This window comes from Arvicanthis niloticus, chromosome 13 (assembly GCF_011762505.2).
Source record: "Arvicanthis niloticus isolate mArvNil1 chromosome 13, mArvNil1.pat.X, whole genome shotgun sequence".
Taxonomy (NCBI): Eukaryota; Metazoa; Chordata; class Mammalia; order Rodentia; family Muridae; genus Arvicanthis; species Arvicanthis niloticus.
Window position 1 is genome coordinate 34,616,382 of NC_047670.1, and position 22,503 is coordinate 34,638,884.

The 22,503-nt window shown below is 45.7% G+C and overlaps 1 protein-coding gene and 1 non-coding gene across 7 annotated transcripts in view; one reads left to right on the top strand and one right to left on the bottom strand.

Moving 5' to 3' along the window:
- Tbc1d31 (TBC1 domain family member 31) overlaps positions 1-16,708 on the top strand; it is a 56,448-nt gene extending 39,740 nt beyond the window's left edge. For 5 of the 6 annotated variants that reach the window (XM_076911366.1, XM_034516939.2, XM_076911365.1 and 2 more), the window contains 7 exons: positions 1,908-2,043; positions 4,710-4,802; positions 7,206-7,346; positions 8,435-8,629; positions 10,096-10,216; positions 14,608-14,703; positions 16,363-16,708. In XM_076911366.1, coding sequence (XP_076767481.1) covers positions 1,908-2,043; positions 4,710-4,802; positions 7,206-7,346; positions 8,435-8,629; positions 10,096-10,216; positions 14,608-14,703; positions 16,363-16,496 — 916 coding nt within the window. In that variant the 3' untranslated portion in view covers positions 16,497-16,708. The other variant, XM_076911368.1, reaches the window with a different exon arrangement.
- A 4,932-nt stretch (positions 16,709-21,640) lies between these two features.
- On the bottom strand, positions 21,641-21,713 carry Trnam-cau (transfer RNA methionine (anticodon CAU)). The gene has a single exon. It is a non-coding gene; the product is annotated as a tRNA-Met (tRNA).
- Between the last annotated feature and the right edge of the window lie 790 nt (positions 21,714-22,503).

Sequence of the window (22,503 nt, forward strand, 5' to 3'; positions counted from 1 at the left end):
ACATAGGTGAAGTTCACATGACCCAGCAGAGACACAGGTGAAGTTCGCATGACCCAGCAGAGACACAGGTGTGGTCCCCATGACCCAGCAGAGACACAGGTGAAGTTCACATGACCCAGCAGAGGCACAGGTGCAGTCCCCATGACCCAGGAGAGACACAGATATAGTCCCCATGGCCCAGCAGAGACATAGGTGCAGTCCCCATGACCCAACAGAGACAAGGATGCAGTTCACATGGCTCAACAGAGACACCAGTACAGTCCACATGACCCAGCAGGGACATAGGTGTAGTCCACATGGGTCACAGAGACACCAGTGCAGTCCCCATGGCCCAGCAGAGACACAGGTAGAGTCTACTGCTGTAGAAACCCTAGAATGGAAGTCAAATAAGTTCTATTTCCTTTCTTTCCTTTCCTTACTTAAACACTGTATATAAAGTTACCCAGTGTAATTCCCATTAGGCAAATATATAAATTAATAAAAAGCATATATGCCACTGAAAAAAGATCCTCCATGTAGTAAAGTTAATCCTAAAGGAATGTTGAATATCATCCCTTGGCTTGAATTTTCAGAAGTAATATGAGCTCTAATATTTTTAAAAACATTATTTAGAAATATTCATTCAAACCAGGCATAATTGATGCCTGTAATCCTAACAGCCTGGGAGGGTATTAGGCTGTTAAAAGCTAATCTGGGCTTCATCGTGGACTTCTACACCAGCCTGTCTCTATGTTTAAAACAATCTTTTTATGGTAGGCAGAAATGCTTTGTAATAAGAGTGTTGGAAAATCACTGTTGATGCAATGTGGTTTTTAAAATTATGTTTTAAATGTAACTCTGATCCAACAAATTGAAACATGAATCATTCCTCTCCTTGTGCATTTAGAACTTTGGCGATGCCAGGTGTGGTGGTGCTTGCTTAATCCCACTACTTATGAAGCAGAGGCATGGGGAATGTGGAACTCTGAGTTCAAGGACAGCCAGGGTTACACAGTGAGACCCTGTCTCAAAGCAAACAAACAAACAATATCTTTGACAAGATCTAGAGAGACGACTCAGTGGGTAAGAGCATTTGCTGCTCTCGTAGAGGACCTGGGCTTAGATCACAGCATCCACCCACAAAGCAGTTCACAGCCATCTCTAACTCCAGTTCCTAGGGGTCTAAGACTTCTTATGACTTCTACAGGTACCGGACATGCACATATGTACGTACGTACGTACATACATACATACATACATACATACATACATACATACACCTCCCCCCACACACACACACACACAGGCAGGCAAACACTCATATACATAAAATCAGTAAACTTTTAAAAATTTAAACTTTGGCAAAGAAGGAAATATCTTACCCCAGACTTCCCTAGTACTGAGGAAACCTCAGTTTCCCCACTGGGGCACAGTGTAGAAGCCCCACATTCAGCTTAGGAAACTGTCTTCTTTCCATGTTTTGATTCTATACATTTATTGATTCTTATTTCTATGTGCAGTTAAAAGCAATTCTAGAACTGATGGTCTCCACCAAAACTGCAAAAAACATGGGTACCATGTGTGATGCCATTGTAGTGGTTTCCTGGTCACCCTCCTCCTGTATCATTTGTATTAAAATGCTCTGACAGAGCTGGGCTGCAGCTTGATGTTAATGTGTACAGGAGGCCTCTGGATTGCATCCCGGAACTGGGAAAGTAGCTGACAGGCAGACTGTTGGAAATCAAGTCTGAAAGGGTGTGGCCAATTGCGCTGACCACCACTGCCCTGTGTACTGACTTTGTTTATGTATTGGAAACAGAGCTGTGTTGCAATGGATACAATGTATCCCAACAGCACAGGCAACTCAGTGAAGAAAAAAAAAATATCAAAGGTGTGTTGGAAAGTGCCTGATACAGTTTGTTTTTCAGGCTAGCTGCTGTGAAAAGAGAACTGGAGATAAAGGAAATACACTTACAGGATGCTGCCAGGAGACGCTTGCTGAAGCTGCAGCAAGATCAACGTGAAATGGAGCTGCGCAGGCTGGAGGATGAAATCGAGAGAAAGGTTCATCAGCTTTAATCTTACGTCTTCATTGTCACGTGACAAACACCTTCAGATTACGTGAGATGCTACAGTCTGGTGAACACTACCCTAACAGGCACCTGTTCTTAGACAAAGAAAAGCAGTGAGATACCGTGTTTCTCTAGAAATAAAAGTATGGCAGCCGTCAGTTGTGAGCCAGGGCACGTAGTCTTCTCTATTACAGATGTATATGTGGTCAATCTAAGAAGAATTTCCAGTGTAGAACATCTGGAGTTAGAGAGCTGGCCCTTCTAGCTGAGATGTCTGCGCTGTGGGTGCCTTAAGTAGTTTTTATGCTGAATATACAGCATAGTGCCATCTGTAAAACGGTCACTACACATAACCCAAACACCTAGTGTGAAGGATTAAATTAGCCATGCACACAAAAATAGAAGGCAAATGGAAATTTACATTAACAGAAGAAAGTATAAAAATAGTTATTCCTCCACCTGTAGAAACACACAAAAAGGCTGTGTAATTAACCTTTTTCTAAAAATAAAATCCAGGTTAGTCTCTGAAGATGAAATGTCTCGGCCGGGCGGTGGTGGCACACGCCTTTAATCCCAGCATTTGGGAGGCAGAGGCAGGCGGATTTCTGAGTTCGAGGCCAGCCTGGTCTACAGAGTGAGTTCCAGGACAGCCAGGACACAGAGAAACCCTGTCTCGAAAAACCAAAAAAAAAAAAAAAAAAAAAAGATGAAATGTCTCCCGTTTAACCGTGACTCTCTTACCAGCCAGCACCCTTTTGCCTTTACGATCTGTTTTTTGCCCGTCAGTCACACATAGCTGGTGGCTGCCACGCAGTGTGTGGTTGGGAAATTGACCCTTGTCTGTTGAAAGTTTTTTCAGCTGGTCTTTACCTATTGCCTGTTAAAAATATTAATAGTGTCATATCTTGATTTTAGAATTATTGACAAGGCAGGTGGTTGTAACTCTCAAAGCCTAAAGTGTTTGCTATCTGGTGCTTGGTAGACAAGATTTGCCAGCCCAAAATCTGTCTGAAAACGGACTATAGGTTGAGTTAGGGAGCAAGCTTACCTCTGTCTAGAAGGCAGGCTGTTGTCCTGACACCATTTGAGTGTTGGTGACGCCCCTTGCTGACTGAGGGCTATTGCTCATGGACAGGCCTGTGGAGCCCATCTGCTCCCTGACTTTGGTCCTGTCCACACTGAGTGCAGTAGCTGGGGCTTCTCACTCATTGCAGCTCACTGTTCCTCCTCTTTATCTGATTCAATATTCTCAAATATTTATATTCCCAACGGAAAATCTTATTTTTCTGAATCCTCTCTCCCATCCGATTGAAAGTCTCATTAGTATTATATTAAATTTATGCATTAATTTTGGAAGCTTAAAACCTAGTTTTGATAAAATGCTAAATTTTTAACTGCTGTAAAGGATTTAATTTAATACTTCTTGCTTTGTTTAAGGCTAATTAATTTTAATTAGCTTTTATAATCTACAGTTCTTTTAAATTACCTCACTAGTGAGTCAAGTTAATAGCTTTATATTCTTAACAAAAAAGTGTGTGTCCCTTCCCCCAAAGTGATCCATGCTCAGAACTCTGGTGTCTTTCCCGGATCCTCTTGCCGTACAGTAAGGCATCCTGATTCCTCTTAGCAGCAGTGGAGAGGCCCCTGCTTAGCTCATCGCTGTGCTCCAGCTGCCCCAGCTCCAGCAGGGACATGTGCACGTGACTGTGGAAATTGCTCACAGACTCACCTGATCTTTTTTTATAGCTGCTTATCTCCAAAAACTCAAAATCAAACTAGCCGTGTGCCTGGACCCCCAACAGAGTGGGATGGTGCTCCCAGGGCACTGGCTTCACACTCAGACCTCACCTTAGCTAGGCTGCCCCAAGGTCAGTTACATAGCATTTATTTTACCCCTGGAATGTGAGTCTGCATCCCACAGTGCCCTCATTTTATGGCCTCTTAGAAGGATTTACTAGTGCACTGTCTGCCAACGCTCTGAATACTCAGAACTGACTAAGGCAGTGATACAGTCCTTACAAGTTTGCTGGATACAGGGATTGATAGGTGATTGGACATAGTTTTGTTTTCCAAAAACACATCAGTTACTTAATTCTCACCCCTAAACACACCTGGGTCTGTGGCAAGCAAATGCTTAGGAAGGTTCTGTAGAGAGTGCCCTACCCTGTCTTACAGAAGTGACAGCCCCCAAGTCATACTACATTTGGGGACGGTGAGCTCCAGGTAAGCACCGTCCACGCAGAGAGCAGAATGATGGTCAGACAGCTCACAGGAAGCTTCAGTGTATAAGAAGTTCAGAAGCTTAATTTTTAATTAAGCACGTTATTTTAATAAGATTAAATGTCGTCTCCAGCCCAACTTTGAGCTGCCTGGTTTTCTTTAACTGGGAGCTGGTTACTGTAACAGGAAGAGCTGCCACCTGCTCGTCAGCCTGTCCCCATGGCAGTTGTGCTTGCTGTTTAAAAAACAAGGCTTAACCCAGATCAGGCCTGGATTCCAGGAGAGTACTACCATGTTGCCAGTCAGTCAGTTTTCAACCCAGTTCCTGCTTGTTTCTGTAGTGCTGTTAGTGGAGTGTCAGGTTACAAGATTACTACAGCTATTAAAAATTGTGCTATGAGGTATTTGGGGCCTTGACAGTTTGTGCTTTGTCCATAGGCACAAATGAGAGATCAAGAGATTGCTGCCACAGCCAAAGACCTGGAAATGAGACAGCTGGAACTTGAAGCACAAAAACGACTTTATGAGAAGGTAGAAAGCAGCTCTTTCCACCAGGAGGAAAGCGCTGCCCTTCAGCCCCTGGACTGACTTGTGGACAAGGCTGGACCCCCTGTGGTTTATAGTATTCGTTCTGTTTATCCTTTACACAGAATATCGTGTAACTTAGCAAATGGCAGGATGCGTATGTGTAATGTCTAGACTCCTGGTTCTCCAGCAGTGTGGCCACACTTCCGAGGTACCAGCCTGAGCCCAGGTTTTGCCTCAAGATCTCTCTCTTGCTCTTTGCTAAGCTCCCCTGTGTTTGTGTGACAATGATTGAGAACACCCCATCTGAAGTCCTGAGTCTGAAATCTCTCATGTCAGGAACTGTTCCACCCTGCACAGTGCTCAGAATCCAGACCCCTCCCAAATCTGTAGAGCTGCTTGCTGAGTGGTCAGATAAGGGAGATTCCCTGAACCTTTGGGATTGTAGGAACACAAAACAAGAGATAGGGAATACTTTAAATTAGAATTATCTGGAATTAAATCAGCAGATGTAGAGTTTAGGGTATATATTTTATCATTGAAAAGAGCTGTTAATACATGTTATTATTTGAGAAAACATTTTGTTACTTAAGAGTATTTTGCGATTCTCTTTCTGAATGCCTGTGGACCTTCATAGTTAGCCTCTGTAGTGCTGCTATTGAGCCATACCTTACTTAAACTTTAATGTTTGGGCTGGAGAGACAGCTGAGTGGTTAACAGGCCTGGCTGTTCTTCCAGGGGACACAGGTTCAATTCCCAGCACATACACAGCACCTAAAAACCACCTGTACCTCCAGTTCCAGAGTGGAAGGATAGGTAATCTAGTTCCCTCTTCTGGCCTCCGCAGGCTCTATGTGTGCACATGTGGTGTACTTGAATACATGCAGGCAAAACACCCATACACATAAATAAAAATAATGAATCTTAAATGTAAGTGATTTGTAATTTTATAATTTTAGCAATAAATATCTTTATATATGTACCTTTTCTACATGTAATTAAGAAATATTTTCACTAATTATAAAAGTAATTAAGCTGTTTATAGGTCATTAGAAAAATAGTAATTAAAAATCTTCAAGTCAAGAAATAAGTCCAGGAACTTGAGCAATGAATGGCACAGTGGCTAAGAGCACCCACATGGTCGCACAGCCATATGTCACCCCAGCTCCAGGGCTCCAACCCCCTCTTCTGGTCTCCACGGGCATTGTATGCACACGGTTCACACACATAGGTGCAAGCAGAATGCTCATACACATAAAATAAAAAGGCTTTAAAGAAAGGAATCCTGGGGACTGGATTTTCTTCATATAGTTTTAACACTGAGTAAGCTTAGTGGTTAAGAGCACGTGCTACCCTGCAGAGGGCCAGAGTGTCGTTCCCAGCAGCCATGCTGGTTATCAGGTGGCTGACAACTATCTATAACTCCAATTCCAGGACATCTGAGGACACCTGCAGCACATGCGCACACGCACACGCACACGCACACGCACACGCACACACACACACACACACTCGCGCAATTTAAAATAGATCTTAAAAGAATGACTGCCGGGGCTCTGAGTAGTGGTGGAGCACTTGGTAGAACACACAGGCCCTGGGTTCAGCCCCAGTGCTGAACTGAAGCACAACCGATGACATCAGTAGCAGTGGTCGGAGAGTCAGCTGGCATACAGTTTGTGTTCTGCCTCTTTACCTTAGATCATCACGAAGGTTGTTTGCTTTCCCCATGTCCCAGCTACTGTACCATTAGCATCGTGTCCCATTTCCTACCCCTGGCAACTACTGCTCTGTTGCCCTCATCTATGTATTTGCCTATCCCGGATATCTCCTATACTTGGAACATGTATACAGTGTCTTCTGAGGTTGGCTTCTTTCACTTAGCATGTTTCCGAGGTCCGTCCACACTGCAGCATGCTTTATTCCTTCCCATAGCTGAGTAACAAAATGCCGTATGATCCAAGAGCTTTGGGTCTCTGCTGAAGATGGAGCAAGGCAGCCTGCAATCTCAGCTTCAACTTCACTTTCTGATTGTGTGAAATCTCACTGACAACCAGAGAGAGGGCATGGGACCTCTCAGGTCTGCGCACGCAGACCCTGACTCACACCTTGCACAGGGTGACCTGCCAAGACTGCTGGCTTTCAAAGGCTGATGGAGAGCTTGTGGGTGGGGTAGGAATGGATGCCTTCTTCTTGACATGTTCCACAGCATGCCATACACCCTCTGGTAACTACCAGAATTCAGAAGTTGATTCTGAGCGTGTTTGCCATTCTCCGTGTTGATACGGTAACTTTTCAGGGACCCTGAAGTTGTCAGCAGAGTTACCCGTGTTTCCTTTGTCCCTTTGACAATGAGAAAGTTACAGTCATCCTTGGGGCCTGAACAAAGCAAAATCCCTTTGTGCTCAACAGGATCTGACGACAAGTCAGGAGGCCATTGCAAAGGAAATTCGAGAAGATACAGACACCCATAGGCGGAAGGTGGCTCTGGAAGAACACATGTTTCAGCAGCTGCTGGAGAACAGCCAGATGGGGAGCATAAGGGCTCAGAGGGTGAGAGTCTGCTGAGCCTGGCTCAAGTGGTGTGCGTGTGCGTGAGCTTTGAGCTGGACTTCTGAGAGCACACATTTGAAAGTGTTTGAAGTTGCAGTGATTGACTTATTTGTTTGTTAGTCTGTGTCTTTAGATGTCCCAGGGCTTTGCGTTCATGGTACTGACTACATCAGTGCTGTGCAGCTTACATGCCCTGTGAGTGGACAGTAAGACATAGAAGAAAGCATAGGAGAACTAAATAAGTTCCACATTGTTCAGTCCTGTGTTCTTCTCTGGAAATGTCCCGGGCAGCACAAAAGTCGCAGAACCCTGGGTTCCGCCAGGCGTACAAGAATTTCCAAGGCATCTTATCCAATAACTCAGGATTGGAAACACTGGTGTGAAATGAGGGGTTACGGCAGCAGATTTGAGGATACTGTATATTGCTGAGGCCATAAGAAAACATTTCCAGTTATTTTCTGCATTTCTTATGAACTGCCCTTTCGGAAGTGCCAGCTGAAGTGGATTCAGATGGGACAAGAGGCATTCAGAAAGAACGTTCTATGCTGTCCCTTTAACATAGTGTTACATAAGTGGGTATGTCGCAGGCTGGCACTGTTCTAAAAATTAGGACTGATAGTGGCACCCATCTCTTAGCTGACTCCTCCAAAATACCATACTATTTGTTTCTCTTCCCAGGTTTCTATCCATCTGAAAGGGGCCTTTTCTTTCTGTTTCTCAGGGTGTTAAAACCAGAAACTGTTGTGTCTTGCCTTTTCTCTAACCTGGAAGGTCTCAGTGTTGTGAGAAGCAAAGTCGCTTCAGGAGCTTGGTGTTGTGATATGAAGAGAGGGTTTGGTTACCGCCTAAGCTTGAACCGGCCTTGAACTTGTACCTTCTCCCCTTCCTCTCCCCTGCCACACACACATACCACAGTCAGCTTTTTAAAAGCACTGGCTGCCTAGTGATGGGTTTGATTGGTTTGTGGTGGGGCCTGGAAGTCAGTTTGTTTAATCACCCACCTAGGCTAAGTAGATTCTTGGATACAGTAGGTGGATGCCCGAGTCCTACATGACTTCACCTTGTTTCTGAAATTTACTTTTTTTTAGGCAATGGAGGACAGTTTGGCAAAGGCCAAGCAAGCCTGCCTGAATGCTGACTGGCAGATCCAGACTTTACAGAAGCAGAAGCGCGAGGACCGGCAGCGCAGCGAGGGCTACTACGAAGTCGCCAGTCTCCTCCGCAAGAACAGACGGAAAGAAGTCGAAGTGTTAAATGCGATGGTACAGGAGGAGGCTAAGAAGGTAAGCGAAGCTTACAGGCTCTAGCTAGTGTGTCAAGCTAACCTCTTCCTGAGCCGGCTAGGGACTAGACCCAGGGCCAGGCACCCCACCACTGAGTTATGCCCCTAACCCATTAAGTGATCAAAATATAATGGGGGCTATTTAAGCACATTGTTTAATCCTGACACTACTTAAAAATGTCATCCCGGTTTATATTATGTCTTACCTTAGTGACTTTTGGGTTTATTCTTGCTATCGTATGCTATATTAGTGCTATAATACCTAAAAACTTAAATGGCAGACAGGGTAACCAGTAGTAGGCAATCCCAAAGTAGCGCAGCTATAACGAGGGTGAGGTGGGCCGACAGCATTGGGGGCGTGGATATTCGCCTTCCTGCTCTGCCCTGCTGCATGACTGTCATCCTGTGTCATCCTGTCACTCACTCAGTGACCCTGGAGTCAAGGCTGGGTATCTTCTGGCTGACCTAACCACTCTGAAACCTTAAGAAAGTGACCCGGGAGGTCTAGGCTTTAGGTAGTTAGCAACAGTGCCCTACTGGAAGCCAGTACCTCACGACCTTTTCCAGGTTCACCTTCCTCTCCCTCACCCCAGTGAGGGAACCTGTCTTGTAGCCCTTTTACTCAAGAACAGGAAAGAAGGTTGAGGTATGAGGTGGTACCCCAAATACTGACATCATTAGCTATAGGAACATTGTGGGGAGAGAGCCCTTCCTTCAAGACAAGGATTGCCGGCACTGTGTGAACAGACTGTAAACTTTGATGAAATTGACTTGAGGTAAATAGTGACTTGTGGGTGGACTGAGAGTCCTTGCACAAGTGTCTCCTGCACAAGCCATTGTGTCTAGTGTCCTGAGTTCTAAAGCTGCCTCTGCTGTTTATGGTCTTGGAAAAGCAGGAGACTGTGCCCTGATGAGTAGAAATCTCTGCTGTCCTTTGACCTCAGATTTTGAGATTCTTTAAAGTTTGCACTCAATGAATTGGCATTTTAATCACAAAGTCTGTGTGTTTCTGTGTAACATTTCTGGATGTTCTAGATTCACTACTGAGTCATCTCTGGACTCATTTTAAGATGAACTTTCTCCTTTTATAGAGGGAAGGCTGGGCCCAGTAGGAATCAGTAACCTTTTATGATTGATGTGTGTCCCAGAGCCGAGCAAAGAGGTCTCTGGCTTTTCTAGTCATTGTAACCGAGGCACAGCATTCATATTAAATGGAAGTGAGTCTGCCAGGTCCTGGAACCTGGGACACAGCTGCTGCTTGTCGGGCAGAGCTGAGACTCAGCTTTGTAACAGGACCTGCCTCTGCCCTGGATTCTTACATGGCCATGGCTACCCCAAATCCACAGCACCACCCAGGGCCTATGTGTTTCGTCCTGTGAAGAAAGGGGCAGAGGAAAATGGAGGAAGTCGCTCTGCCAGAGTCGTCTTTGCAGTCTCTAACGGTCTTTTTACCCCACGTGTGTGCAGTGGAAGGAAGCCGAAGAGAAGGAATTCCATTTGCAGTCAGAAAAGAAAGTCTCTGCCCTTTCAGATGCCTCTAGAAAATGGTTTTTAAGGCAGGAGACAAGTGCAGCTTTGGAGCATGAAGGTGAGTGTCTGCAGGGTCTACGCTGTTACGGATTCCTTAACATACTGTTACCATGGTAAACTCTATAGCTCTCTCTGTTGCTGTCATTCAAATTATGCTTGGTGGACTGTAGGGGGCTGTGGGGGGAGGAGGGGTACAAGGGACAGACTGCAGATGTAGGCTGCGGATGTAGAACTGATGAACAGAGTTCCTGTTAAGAAAACAGCCCTGAGCTGAGGCAGCAATAGAGTGCTTGCCTCAAGTACAAGAAACCCAAGCTCAGTCCAGCACAGACCTCACCAGGTAGTAACCAAAGGGAACCTCTAACACCTCATGGGACTGTCTTATCCAGATGACTGTGGTCTTTGGAGCTCTCTTAATCTGGAATCTGCTTTGTTCCCCAAGAACTATTCTAAGTTTACTAAGGATCTATGCTTTGCCAAATTAATCAGCTCTAGAACAACAGTGTGTTCAACAGCATAGGACCTTCGGGACCTGTCTTAAGTTTTAGGAGAAGGCTTCCAACCATTCAACTGAAAAGTCAAATTTCTATTGGGCCGGTTGATATGGGTCGGTGCGTAAAGGCCCTGGTGTGGTGCCTGACAGCCTGTGTCAAATTCCCAGGATCCTGATGATGGAAGAGGAACTCACTCCCCCAGTTATCTTCACACCTCCACATGTGCAGTGTGGCACACATGTGCATACACATGCACAAAATAAGACAGACAGACAGACAGACAGATGTAATTTTAGATGAGAATTGTAATTTAACATTCTAAAGCATAGTAGAGTCATGGGGAAGTTTTCTTTACTGCATTTTGTGCTGCCAGCCCCTCTACAGTCTATGATTCATACCTGTTAACAACAGCTTCCCTGGTACAGTCCCTCAGGGACAGTACGCTGCTTATAGTATATAGTCAGAGGATGTGTTCAGGCTTGGTGTGGTGATCTGTACCTGTAATGCAGGCACTCAGGATGCCGAGGCTGTCGTGAGGTTCAGGTTGGTCTGAGCTGCATAGTGAAATGTGAGGGGAGAGAGGATGGCTGTCCATACAGGGAAATTGTCTTCTGCTATAAATAGAGTGTCCATGCCTCAGAATAGTTGACCTGGAAAACCTTCTGTCCAGTTGTAGAAGGCAGACATGAAGGGCTGTATGCCCGCTGTGAAGCCCAGCCATGTGAAGTGCCCAGGGCTGGCGCATTTGTATGGAGAGGAGTAGATGAGTGGTCACCAGAAAGTGCTGGGGAAACAACTACTACATGTTCCAGAAGCTTCTAATGTATCGATAACATCGATTACTCACTTTATTCATTTCCTCTTTAAAGGCCTCTATGAGTTAATTGTATTTTCCTGTTTTTTTTTAAGGGATTTATTTATTTCCTCTTTTTTTTTTAAAGATTTATTTATTTTTATGTATATGAGTACACTGTAGCTGCCTTCAGACACACTAGAAGAGGGCATCAGATCCCATTAAAAATGGTTGTTAGCCACCATGTGGTTGCTGGGAATTGAACCCAGGACCTCTGGAAGAGCAGTCAGTGCTCTTAACAGCGGAGCCATCTCTCCAGCCCTGATTATTTACTTTAAAAAGATGAACTGGCCATATGTGGTGGCACATTCCTATAATCCCAGCACTTGAGAGATAGAGGCAAGAGCATCAGAAGTTCAAGGCCAGCCTGCACTACACAAGAATCTGTCTCAAATAAAAGGAAGGATATGATACATAAAGTATATATCAATAGAACAGTTCCTCAGAAATTAAAGACAGTGGGAGCCAGCAAGATGGTGCAGTGGTAAGTCTACACGTGCCTGATGACCTGAGTTTAATCGTCAGGACTCCCAGTGGAAGGAGAAGCAGTTCCTAAAAGCCAGGCTGGTTGTGGCTCACTCAGCACAATCTCCCCACCACAGAGTGAGAGTAAATAACACAGCAACGTTGGGAAATGCTGTTGCCAGGTGGAGCCATTGGACCAGGTTTCAAAATGCTACATGAGGAAGGAAGAACAGGGAGGGCTTGGAAGAAAGAGATGGCACTTGGGACAGATGAACAGGATGGAGGACAGGGCCACCAACGGCAAGGCAGGAGCCTGGCCTGGCTTCATGGGGATGGGCACAGCCACAGCGCTGAGATGTGTGCCTTAGGTTTCTGTGAGTGTCCAGTTCCTTCTATATCAAGTGAGAAGATTCTGGGCTGGGATCTTGAGTGTTATTACATTTATCACGCTGTTTTCTAACCCCTGTCGTTTCTAGGCCTGTTTGAGAAACATGCATATACACATGGATTGACAATGTTTCCTCTAAGACTTTTTGTGGATTTATCACCCATTGTTCCTCACAAAATTTGATGAGTACAACTCAGCAACAGTATAAAGCTGCCTGCTCTGGTAGCTGCAGCAGGGTCCAAGTGTGGATGCCTGTAAATGCCTTGGGCACGAGAACATGAGGCCAGCTTTGGGGGTCCCAGACACAGGACAGCTGCAGTGGGGCCTGGCTCAGGTTTTGGGAGATGAAGACAGCCACAGATGATAGGGTCTCTTGTGCTAGGCTGAGGAGTGCAGCCCCAGACTGTTACTAGGCTACTCAACCAGCCACATGACACAGCCACACCAGGACAGGTTCTCCTTCTGCTCCAGGTGAGCTCCAGGCTAGTGCTCAGGAGTCAGAGAAGCAAGGGAGCTGGTGTGCACTTTTGCATTCCTTGGTATATGTGATATGAACTCATTAAATAAGCATTAGTTTTTAAAAATAAACAGTCAGGGGCTGGGTAGATGGCTCAATGAGTAAAGTATTCTCTGGGCCACCACGAAGACTGGAATTCTGATTCCCCACCGTCCAGGTAAGTGTCAGGAGGGCATGGCAGATTGCTTGTAATCCCAGCTTTCCAGAGACAGAGACACAGAATCCTTGGAGCAAGCTGGCCAATTGGACTAGCTGAATTGGGCAATGTCTGGGTTGCAGTAAGAGACAGCCTCAATATAGAAAGTGAGCAGCAGTCACCTGACATCAGTGTCTGTCCCCCATATACACAGACACACGTGCCTGCACGTCCATATACCCATGTGCACCACGCATAAAAACTGAGTCACCTCTGAAGCCTTACAGAACATGCTTTGAGGGAAGAAAAGCATCAGGCTGCAGCACAGAAAGCATAGGCACTTCCTCTCTGTTCTTTAAATGTTCAGGTGTGTTAGGGGCAGCATCTTTCAATAAATTGCAGATTGCTTTAAATCCACCCATGCAGAACTGCATTGGTGGTGATGCTCTGACGTGGTGTGTGCAGTAACTGACTGAGCGGAGCAGGCTGAAGCAGTGGCCAGCCTAGCTACACAGACGAGTCTGCTCGGCCAGTGCTTGAGATACTGCCGTGGACAGAAGGCCAGTGCGTGGCTGAGTGGGAAAACATCACTGAACAGCCTCTGGAGGTGACACATTAGACAGGATAATGAGAGTCAGGGGCAGACACATCTCAGCTCTGAAAGAATGCGTAAGAGGAGCCAGAGCCTGGCTTGTGGCTCGTCCACTGCATGGCAGCGATGTTATCACCTACACTGGGACATTTGGAGGCTGGCCAGCTTGTCACATGGCTCCATCCCCTCCCTATATCAAGCTTTTGTGATGGTGATGATACAGGTGAGGCAGATTCCAAAAGGCCTTGTTGTCAGACGTGGAGCAGTGGGGGTCAGGGTTGGGGAAACAGGAAGGTGAGCACGGTTTTGTTGATGCCTATGTCTGTGTATTTCATTTTGTACTGGGGGCATGGCTGTAAGAGGGTTCTCTCCATCCACTACGTTGACCCGGGGATTGGCTCTAGTAGTCGTGTTTAACAGCAAATGCCTTGACCTGCTAAGCTCACCAGCCCCGTGTGATCTTCATGGTGAGCGGTGTGGTTAATGAGCAGAAGGGCGCCTGGGTTTTGCTGCTGTGCTCATTTCTGTGCTCAGGATTCCTGCTACTGATTGGCTGTCTGTGCCGTGGTAACCCACTTAGCCACGCCACCCTACGCCTCTGGCGCATACACACTGCTTCTCAGTGACATTCCATAATCTCTTCATTTGGCATTTGGGATCACACCCTGACATCTTCTGCAGGAAAAGGAATCAGGAGCCTTATGTGCGCTGGAAAGTGCTCTCCCATCAAGCCAGGCTTCTGGCCCCTGGTGTCTATTTCTTAGCTATTTGTTGGCCTTTGTTTTAGCTGAAGATGTTCTTTAAAGGCCATTAGCAGAGTGTCTGTGCAGCTCTCGCTCCCTGACACTGTATTTCCACTCTCTGCTGAATGGCAGCAGTGTTCTTCCCAGAACAAGACCATGATGGTAACCATCCGTGCAAGTGTGAGTTACCGAGCACTGTCTGTTAGTAATAAAGGGTTTCCGCTCACTCTCACACATCCTTTCTCTCCTCTTTATGAGCAGAAGCGCCTTGGTTGCAAAGGCAACACATGGACTCAGCCTACCTGCCTCAAACCTCACGATTAAGTGATGTTTCTGACATGGATCCCTCAACACAGAGTAAGTTGATAAATACGGAAGACCTTGTCTGGTGTTTTACATTTCACAGTATTTAAGCAGAGTGGAGACTAATGGGAGGTAGAGCACATGGTCTCTTTCCCAAGGCACTGTCAGTAGGAAGTCTAGAATGGGGCAGTGGGAGCCTTGCAGCTCTGCTGGAGAAGACAGGATGAGGAGCAGCCTCACACACAGGTCATGTGACTCTTTTTTTTTTTTTTTTTTTTTTTGGGCCCCCAAATAACAATCAAAGACACTGACTAGACTTAGTAACATGGTTCCAGCACGCCCCGCCCCACCCACCTCAAAGAGTTCAGCAGATTGACTGATGGCTGCGAAGGGCTTGGGGCTGGCTAGGTGACCTGTGATCTAGGGATCACTTGACTTGTGGCCCAGGGCAGGGTAGGGCAGGGCAGGGCTAAGATCATGAGTTGGCCCTTAAGGAACTAATCAATATCCCAGTAGAATCAGAAAAGGAGCTGGTGGGTGACTTTAGATTCAGGCCTATAAACCCAGCCACGAGGGAAGCTAAGAAGACAGAGGAAGGCCAGGCCAGCCTGGGGGACCTCTCGAGGCTCAGTATGAAGGGGCTGAGGCTCAGTGTGGGCCTGGGTTACATACATACATACATACATACATACATACATACATACACACACACACACACTCACACACACACACATATATGTAATTTTTAAAATAAGGAGAGGACAAGAAAATCTGTTAGACTTTTAATTGGCTTTCCAATAAAGCTGTTGTCTAGATAAAGCGAAATTTGATTTTTTTGAGAGGCCTTTTGAGCCCTCTTAGAAGAACAGCCTTTTGTACAAGATCCCCAGAAGACAAGCTTTATGAGAAGTATGACTAATGACAAATCATGAAATTCCAGTATCGGTGAAATATCTTCACTGAGTCCTCTTGTGCGCATCTGTAAGTTCTGTACCTGAAGAATAATTAAACCTTGTCCTTTCTTCAGACTTTTTTTTTTTTTTTTTTTGATAGACAAGGTTCACTGTCTTGCTCAAGCTGGAGTGGCCCTGTGCCTCCAGCCTGCACTGGGGACTGCCCCCCTCACACACACCTGGAGCTGTGCACACCCAGATAATCTGCACTTCAGAGAGGGATAGGAAAGAACCAGCCAAGCTTGGGTTATTTGGCAGCAAATGAAAGCTTAATGGCTGAGTGCTTTGGGGGACGAAACTCATTTTCAGAAGCTGAGCCATTTAAATATGTAGAGAGCACTCCCTCTGTCCCAGTGTTCCCAGCCCTCCGCACCCGGACTCCCCTGCATTACAACTGGCCTGTATTTGGGGGACGTGGTTATGGAGTATAGCTCCTGACCTGAGCATCGGGGTAGGATGTGTAGGATGCTGAGCTCAGCTTCCCAGCCAAACTCTATCTAATTTACACACACGGTGTGTGCTCAGTCCGAGCTGAGCGCTCTGTGACATTCAGTTCAACCACAGCAACAACAGAAAAGCCCTTTGACTGGGAAATGAGACCACAAAGGGCAGGGTAATATGGCTGGCTTTGTGTTCAAGAAATTCGTCTTTTAGTATATTGGTTTTGTTATTGATTATTCTCACAATTGCACTGAAGGTAAATACTATATTAGTATATCGGAAAACTCGGTTGCTAATAACTGTAAATTGTGTTTTCCAGTTTTTTCAAGAAATAAACCAACAGAATGGAACCACACGGAACACGATCTTCTCAAGAACGTGCGAAATCTTCGCAGGAGACTCACAGCCCAGGCTCGGAGCAGCTATCAGCACCCTCATCTTTTGGTGACATAGGAAGCATTTCACCATGAAGCAATCAGATATACCTTTTTTTAAATCAATGGCACTGATTTTTTTCAATTATTTATTCTAATCTTTATAAAGATCAGCCTTTTGTATAGAGAGATATGTCTATAAAATTATGTTTTCTATTGAATTACAATGCTTTGGCTTGTAAAGGGCTTCTGGAATCTTTCACAATAAAGATTTTTTTGGAAACTATCAAAGCTGGGCTGTCTTCTTTGCTTGTGAAGGCCAGCACAGACTTCAGCTGATGAGATGGGGTTTATTTTAAAGATAAATGGAGAAATAGACAACAATATTCAAGTCAAGGAGGCTGCTGAGTGAGTAAAGGGGCAAGCCTAAGCCTGATGACCTGAGTTCCCAGGCTGGCCCACAGGCTGGAAAGAGAGAACCAAGCTGTGCTCTCTGCCACACACTCACATGCCCATCATAGGCAATCTACATGTGACTTCAAACTGCAGCTGTGGGCAGTTTGCCTGAATGGCAGACTTGTGTTCTGCACTTCCGGACTGTTGGGCCTCTTGCTGTGACCCCACCCACCACAGCACTGGCTCTGGCTCAGCTTCTCCAGCTTCCGCCCTCTACTGACAAAATAGTCAGTGCTGCCCCTACCCCTCCAACAGCTGCCCGGGCCTCCCTTTCATCCCTGAAGACCTGTGAGGATTATTCGTCATTACCTGAAGTTCCTAGCCCAGTACTTGATTATATAACAGATGTGTGGTACTTTGCAGTAATTCTGTTTTCTGGGGTCACTAAGAAGAATCTGGTGGTAAACCAAATACATCTGGGAAATATTCTCCATTATCCACAAAGAATCGTAATAGTAAGATACTACTTGTCTTTGTGCAAACAGTGGTTTTCTCAGGAGTACTTCCTCAGCCTGGACCTTTTCAGTGATTACAGTATAGGCCGTTGATGATGTTTTGCTGCAGAAATAGAGGACACAGAATGCAGAAGGTGGTGGGTGCTTTAGGAAAGGAGCCTGCAGACCTAAAAGCATTCAAGTTCTGAAACGCTGTGGTTCCACCTGCCACAATCAGCTGTGTATTGCAAACATCATCTCTTAAGTCCTTTAAAAGAAAAGGATTTATCTGTGTGTGTTTATGTGTGTGCCTGTGTGAGTTTGGGTGCACTATATGCATGCAGGAGTCCAGAGAGGTCAGAAAAGGGTGTCAAATCCCATGGAACAAGAATTGACAAGTGCTTGTAAGCCGTCATGTGAGTGCTGCCAACCAAAACCAGGTCCTCTGCAAGAGTAAGTGCTCATAAGCACTGGAGCATCTCTCCGTTTCTTTCAGGTCCTTTCTGGCCAGAATTTAGACCTACTCTAATTACCTTTGTAAGTGTGTGTGTGGGGGGGGGCTTGAACATAGATTGTAATACATCATTTCTTTAAAGTTTCCATCCTTTTAGCAAAGGCATTTAAAGAGTACTCTTGCCCAAATGAAGACGGTTTTCTGTAACCTTGGGCTTTTCCACCCTCACAAAAGTTCCAGAAACAATGACTCTGAGACTGAATTATTTATGAATAATTGCCTTGGCCAGTATCTTTGGTTTGTTTCCGCTAACTCATAAATCAGTTACCCTGTTTAAACTAGTCTAAGTCATGCCACATGCCTGGTCACCTCTCCTTCCGTTTCATGTGACCGTATTCCTCAGAGTTTGAGCAAATTTTTGCTGCACCTGACTCTAGCCCAGAAATCTTCTCTGTACCACAACTCCCACCTCCTCGTTTCTTGCCTAAGCTAATAGGCTAACAGCATTTTATGACGTGATACATCCATATATTGCACAAGAGATTCTTTCTACAGTTTTCTATTACATTCTCTTGTTTTCTGAACTAACTAGCTACACGCTCTGAGTCACCATCTCAAAGGTTCTCACGTTTAATTAAGTATGTAAAGTGCATTTCCAATGATCTCTTCCCGCTTCTTAACACTGCATACACAGTCTTACCCAGGTTGGTTTTGTTTGTCTTCTGTTTGTTACTTTTTAAAAAAGAATGTGAACTCTGTGATTGGATGAACATCGAACTTGACAAAAATGTGTCATGTTCTGGCTGCATCCAAAGAGTTTCCCAGGGCCCCGCTTGAGTATGTGAACAACCTCTGCATGGTTGCTCTGTTTGTAAAACTTTCTGGCACAAACTATTTATCATTGGGCTTCAACTAAGTCCACATCTGGCTACACTCCTGCATGAATTGTGGGTGGGTGGGGGGAGTGGTATACACATGCACCTGCTTGTGTGTGCATGTGGAGGCCAGAGGACAGCACAGGTTGTCATTTGCCAGGTGCAGAGCAGGGGTGGGAGGGACACAGCATCAGCATGCTCCCGCTGGAAAAGGCTCTATAGCTTCTTGGTTAATTGACAAGTAGACCCAATATCGGCCTCTGTTTGGTAAAACTGAGGTCCCAACGGTTTTCCAGCATGATAAAGATCCTAGCTCCTTAAACTGTAGGACTGACCCTATATGGAGTCCCGCCAGTGACTGGGAGAATCATGGAACTTTGGCAACAGTAAGAGGTTTCTGAACACACAACAAACAATTATTTCGATATCGAATACATAACGATTCTGGCATTTACCAAGGTTTTATCACACAACATCGGCACAGCCTCTGTCTGAGCACACATTTGCAGTGGGCAGGTTCCATATCTCAGCTAGCAGGTGCACTTTGAGATTCATCCATCAGCCTTGGTTTGTCTGCGTATAAGTGATTCCCATGATTCCCATGGTCACCCCATTATGCTACACCACGAAACACCAATATCCACTGCTGAGAACGTCTCAGCTCTGATACGCGATTATTGTATGCTATAAACCCCAAGGTTTTTGCTGTACATGCTGTTTTTTGTCCTTACAAAAAAATAATGGGTTAATTTCAGAAACAAACATTAAATATATTCCTACTGTCATTCCTCAGCTTGTAAGTATCAAATTAGGGTATTTTTAGATTGTGTCATAGTTAAAATGTTTGGGTTTTACAATTACTGTTTGAGCTACAGATATGGCTCGGTGGTTGAGTGTTTGGGATCTAGCTAGCAATGTCAAAATTACTGTTTTTTGAGTTTCAAAAAAAAAAATCACTAAGCAAATTTTGGCTGGAGATCAGGTCAGAATTTCCAACAATTTCTGCAATGGCCCAGAACGTACATATTTATGCAAAGGAGTGTTCTTAACATCGGTAATTATAAAATCAAAGTATCATCAATTTTGTGAGGTGGGTTGTTTGTGTGCCTGCTCTCTTGAGACATAGGCTCATAGCCCAGGCTTGCCTCAAACTTGCTGTGAGGCTGAGAATAGCTATGAACTAACCTCCCTGGCCCCAACTGCCAAGTACTGAAAACAGGCACGCGCTATCATACCCAATACATTACCCGTCAGCTCTGAAGAAAGGTGAAGACACTCTACATGTTATGGTATCAAATGCTCACCCAAGATTTAATTCATTGTGTAAAATTAAATAAGCACTTTCAGCTTATTAGTGTGCCAAATTGCTTTTATATTTAATAAATGGTTAAAATACATGCATAACCAGAATGAGCGTTAAAGACTGGTTTTAAAATAAAAAACTTCCCCCTCAGTCTACCTAAGATAAGCTGACAAGCCTCAAGTCCACTGTATGATGGTGGACACTAACAGCACTCTTACTATAAGCAGCCCATGATCTTTCAGATTCCCCAAACACAATCGAGCTATTTTTCCAACTTAAAAATAAAGTAAATTTGTGGTTTCTTCTCAGTACATTTTATTTGTACATTTATTTATATACTTATAAATCCAGGTTCTCGTAAAATTCCTCAAGCCAAAAAGGGAGGGATCATGACTGGAAAATTTTAGGAAACCTTGGTGAAGATAAAGGTTTTCAAAGCTTAGGAAGCTAAGAACAGAAACGCAGATTTATGACACGACCCCACCCCCACCCCCCCCCAACTCCAGGTTTGCAGCCCAAAAGACTGACTTCAGTAAGACAGCCAATGGTAAAATTGTCTGCAAAACTGAGACTCTCCATGGTGGCTCTGCTGGCCACTAGTGACAGACAGTAAGAAATGCGACACCTATGTCTGTAGTCTGTGGTAGCAGGGACCCAGTGGGCTTTTCAGTTCCCCAGGTCAGCGGTGGACAGCAAGGTGCAGTCAGGCAATCATAGTCAGGTCTCTTTGGATGTTGATTCATCTCTAAGAAGGAAGGAGACAGGCAGACTGCAAAATAGTGGCTCACGCCTTTGATCCAAATGCTCCGGAGGTAGAGGCAGGAGGATCTCTGTGAGTTTGAGACCAGCCTGGTCTATAGAGTTCCAGGACAGCCAGAGCTACACAGAGAAATCCTGTCTCGAAAATCAAAACAACAACAAAAATGGTGTGTGCACGAGGAAAGACTCCAGACCCAATGGCTCAGAAGCTCGGTTTCCATTTAAGGCAATTTCCATATTCCAGACCCCAAAACGCAGGTTGAAGGGGGGCAGGGTCTCCTTAAGGAAGGACCTTGCGGGAGAGCCACGTGTTCGTTTGCTAAGTGTTCTCTGTGCCTCCTCCAGGGAAACTATGGAATGATGTGTATAAAGGAGAAGAAAACCACCCAAAATGGGGGCTTGTAGTGATCCAGGGAGTTTTCAGGGAAATATGAACTCCAGGGAGTGGAGAGAGATTTCCTAAAACCCGAATCAGGTACTGAAGTAAACACACACCAGAAAATGATCGATTCTCCACACTGCCCCAAGACGCTCGGAAAAAGGGCTGTTACTGGGGAGGGTAGCAGCTTGGAAGGTGGGGGGATGGGTAATATCCGACACATCTCCATCTGACTTGCAATCTGACCTGTGGTCGCACGGCTGTGGCCTGCAGAAGTGACCGAGACCCCTAGAGACCTCGCGCGCCTAAGCGGGTCCCCACCTCATTGCTCCCGGCTCCACGTCCCCTCACACCACACGGAAAAGTACCACCTCTCTCCCCGGGGCGGTCGGCAGTTTACGAGAACACGCCAACTACTCCATGCCTAGCCAACGCAAGACAACACACAGCAACTACTCCATACCTAGCCAACACAAGACAAAGTCCTTGCTGCGAGCGCTCCACGATAAAGAGTAAAATTCACTCCTAGCAAGAAATTTGGCCTGGAACGGCCAAAAGTATTGTGCCCCGTGTGAGGATCGAACTCACGACCTTCAGATTATGAGACTGACGCGCTACCTACTGCGCTAACGAGGCACCTATGAGATCCTTCCGGCCTGAGTCCCAAGACCCTGGTGGAAAGCCCATTGCGCATGCTCAGAAGCTGGAGTTTGGTTAGCGTTTCCAGGACGCCGGAGTTTCTTGCTCCTCTGGGACCTGCCGATCTACCCTCGCGGTGTCTTTATTCGCCTGTCCCTCCGTCCATCAACAGGCGCAATGGGTTGCTTGCTAACGTTGTCCTGGTGCGGGAGAGCCTGGGAGAGAGACACGGTTGTGAGCTTGCTTTTGTATAGAGTTTACTCGCTCGTGATGTTCTGAAACATTTAGTGGGCACCTGCTGTGCTCCTGGCCTCGTTCCGGATGCTGGCTTCTCACGGTCACTCTTAACCCGGCGTAACTGAGCCGAAGGAGCCTCCGGGAATAATTCACAGGCATGCGCGTTACACGTGCACACTTTCTGCCCCTTCTCCTCGTTGCAGCTTCCCCAAGGCTTCCTCCGGACGTCCCCAGGAGCTCAAGGAGGCGCAGCACCGGAAAGCTGCAAGCACCTGGGACTCGCCAGTTGAGCTGCATTGTTCAAGAAGCAAACTCGCTACTCAATAAAGCATCTGGATCTTTTAAATATGGGTCTGTGGCCATTTGGATGAGAATGGCCGCCGTAGGCTCATATAATTGAATCCTTGGTCCCCATTAGTGTACTGTTGAGGAAAAATTGGGAGGTGTGGGCTTGTTCTCCGTCCCCACATTACAGATAAGGTGTAAGCTCTCAGCTATTGCACTTACAACATGCTACCATGTTCCCCACCAGAGTGGTGATGGACTAATC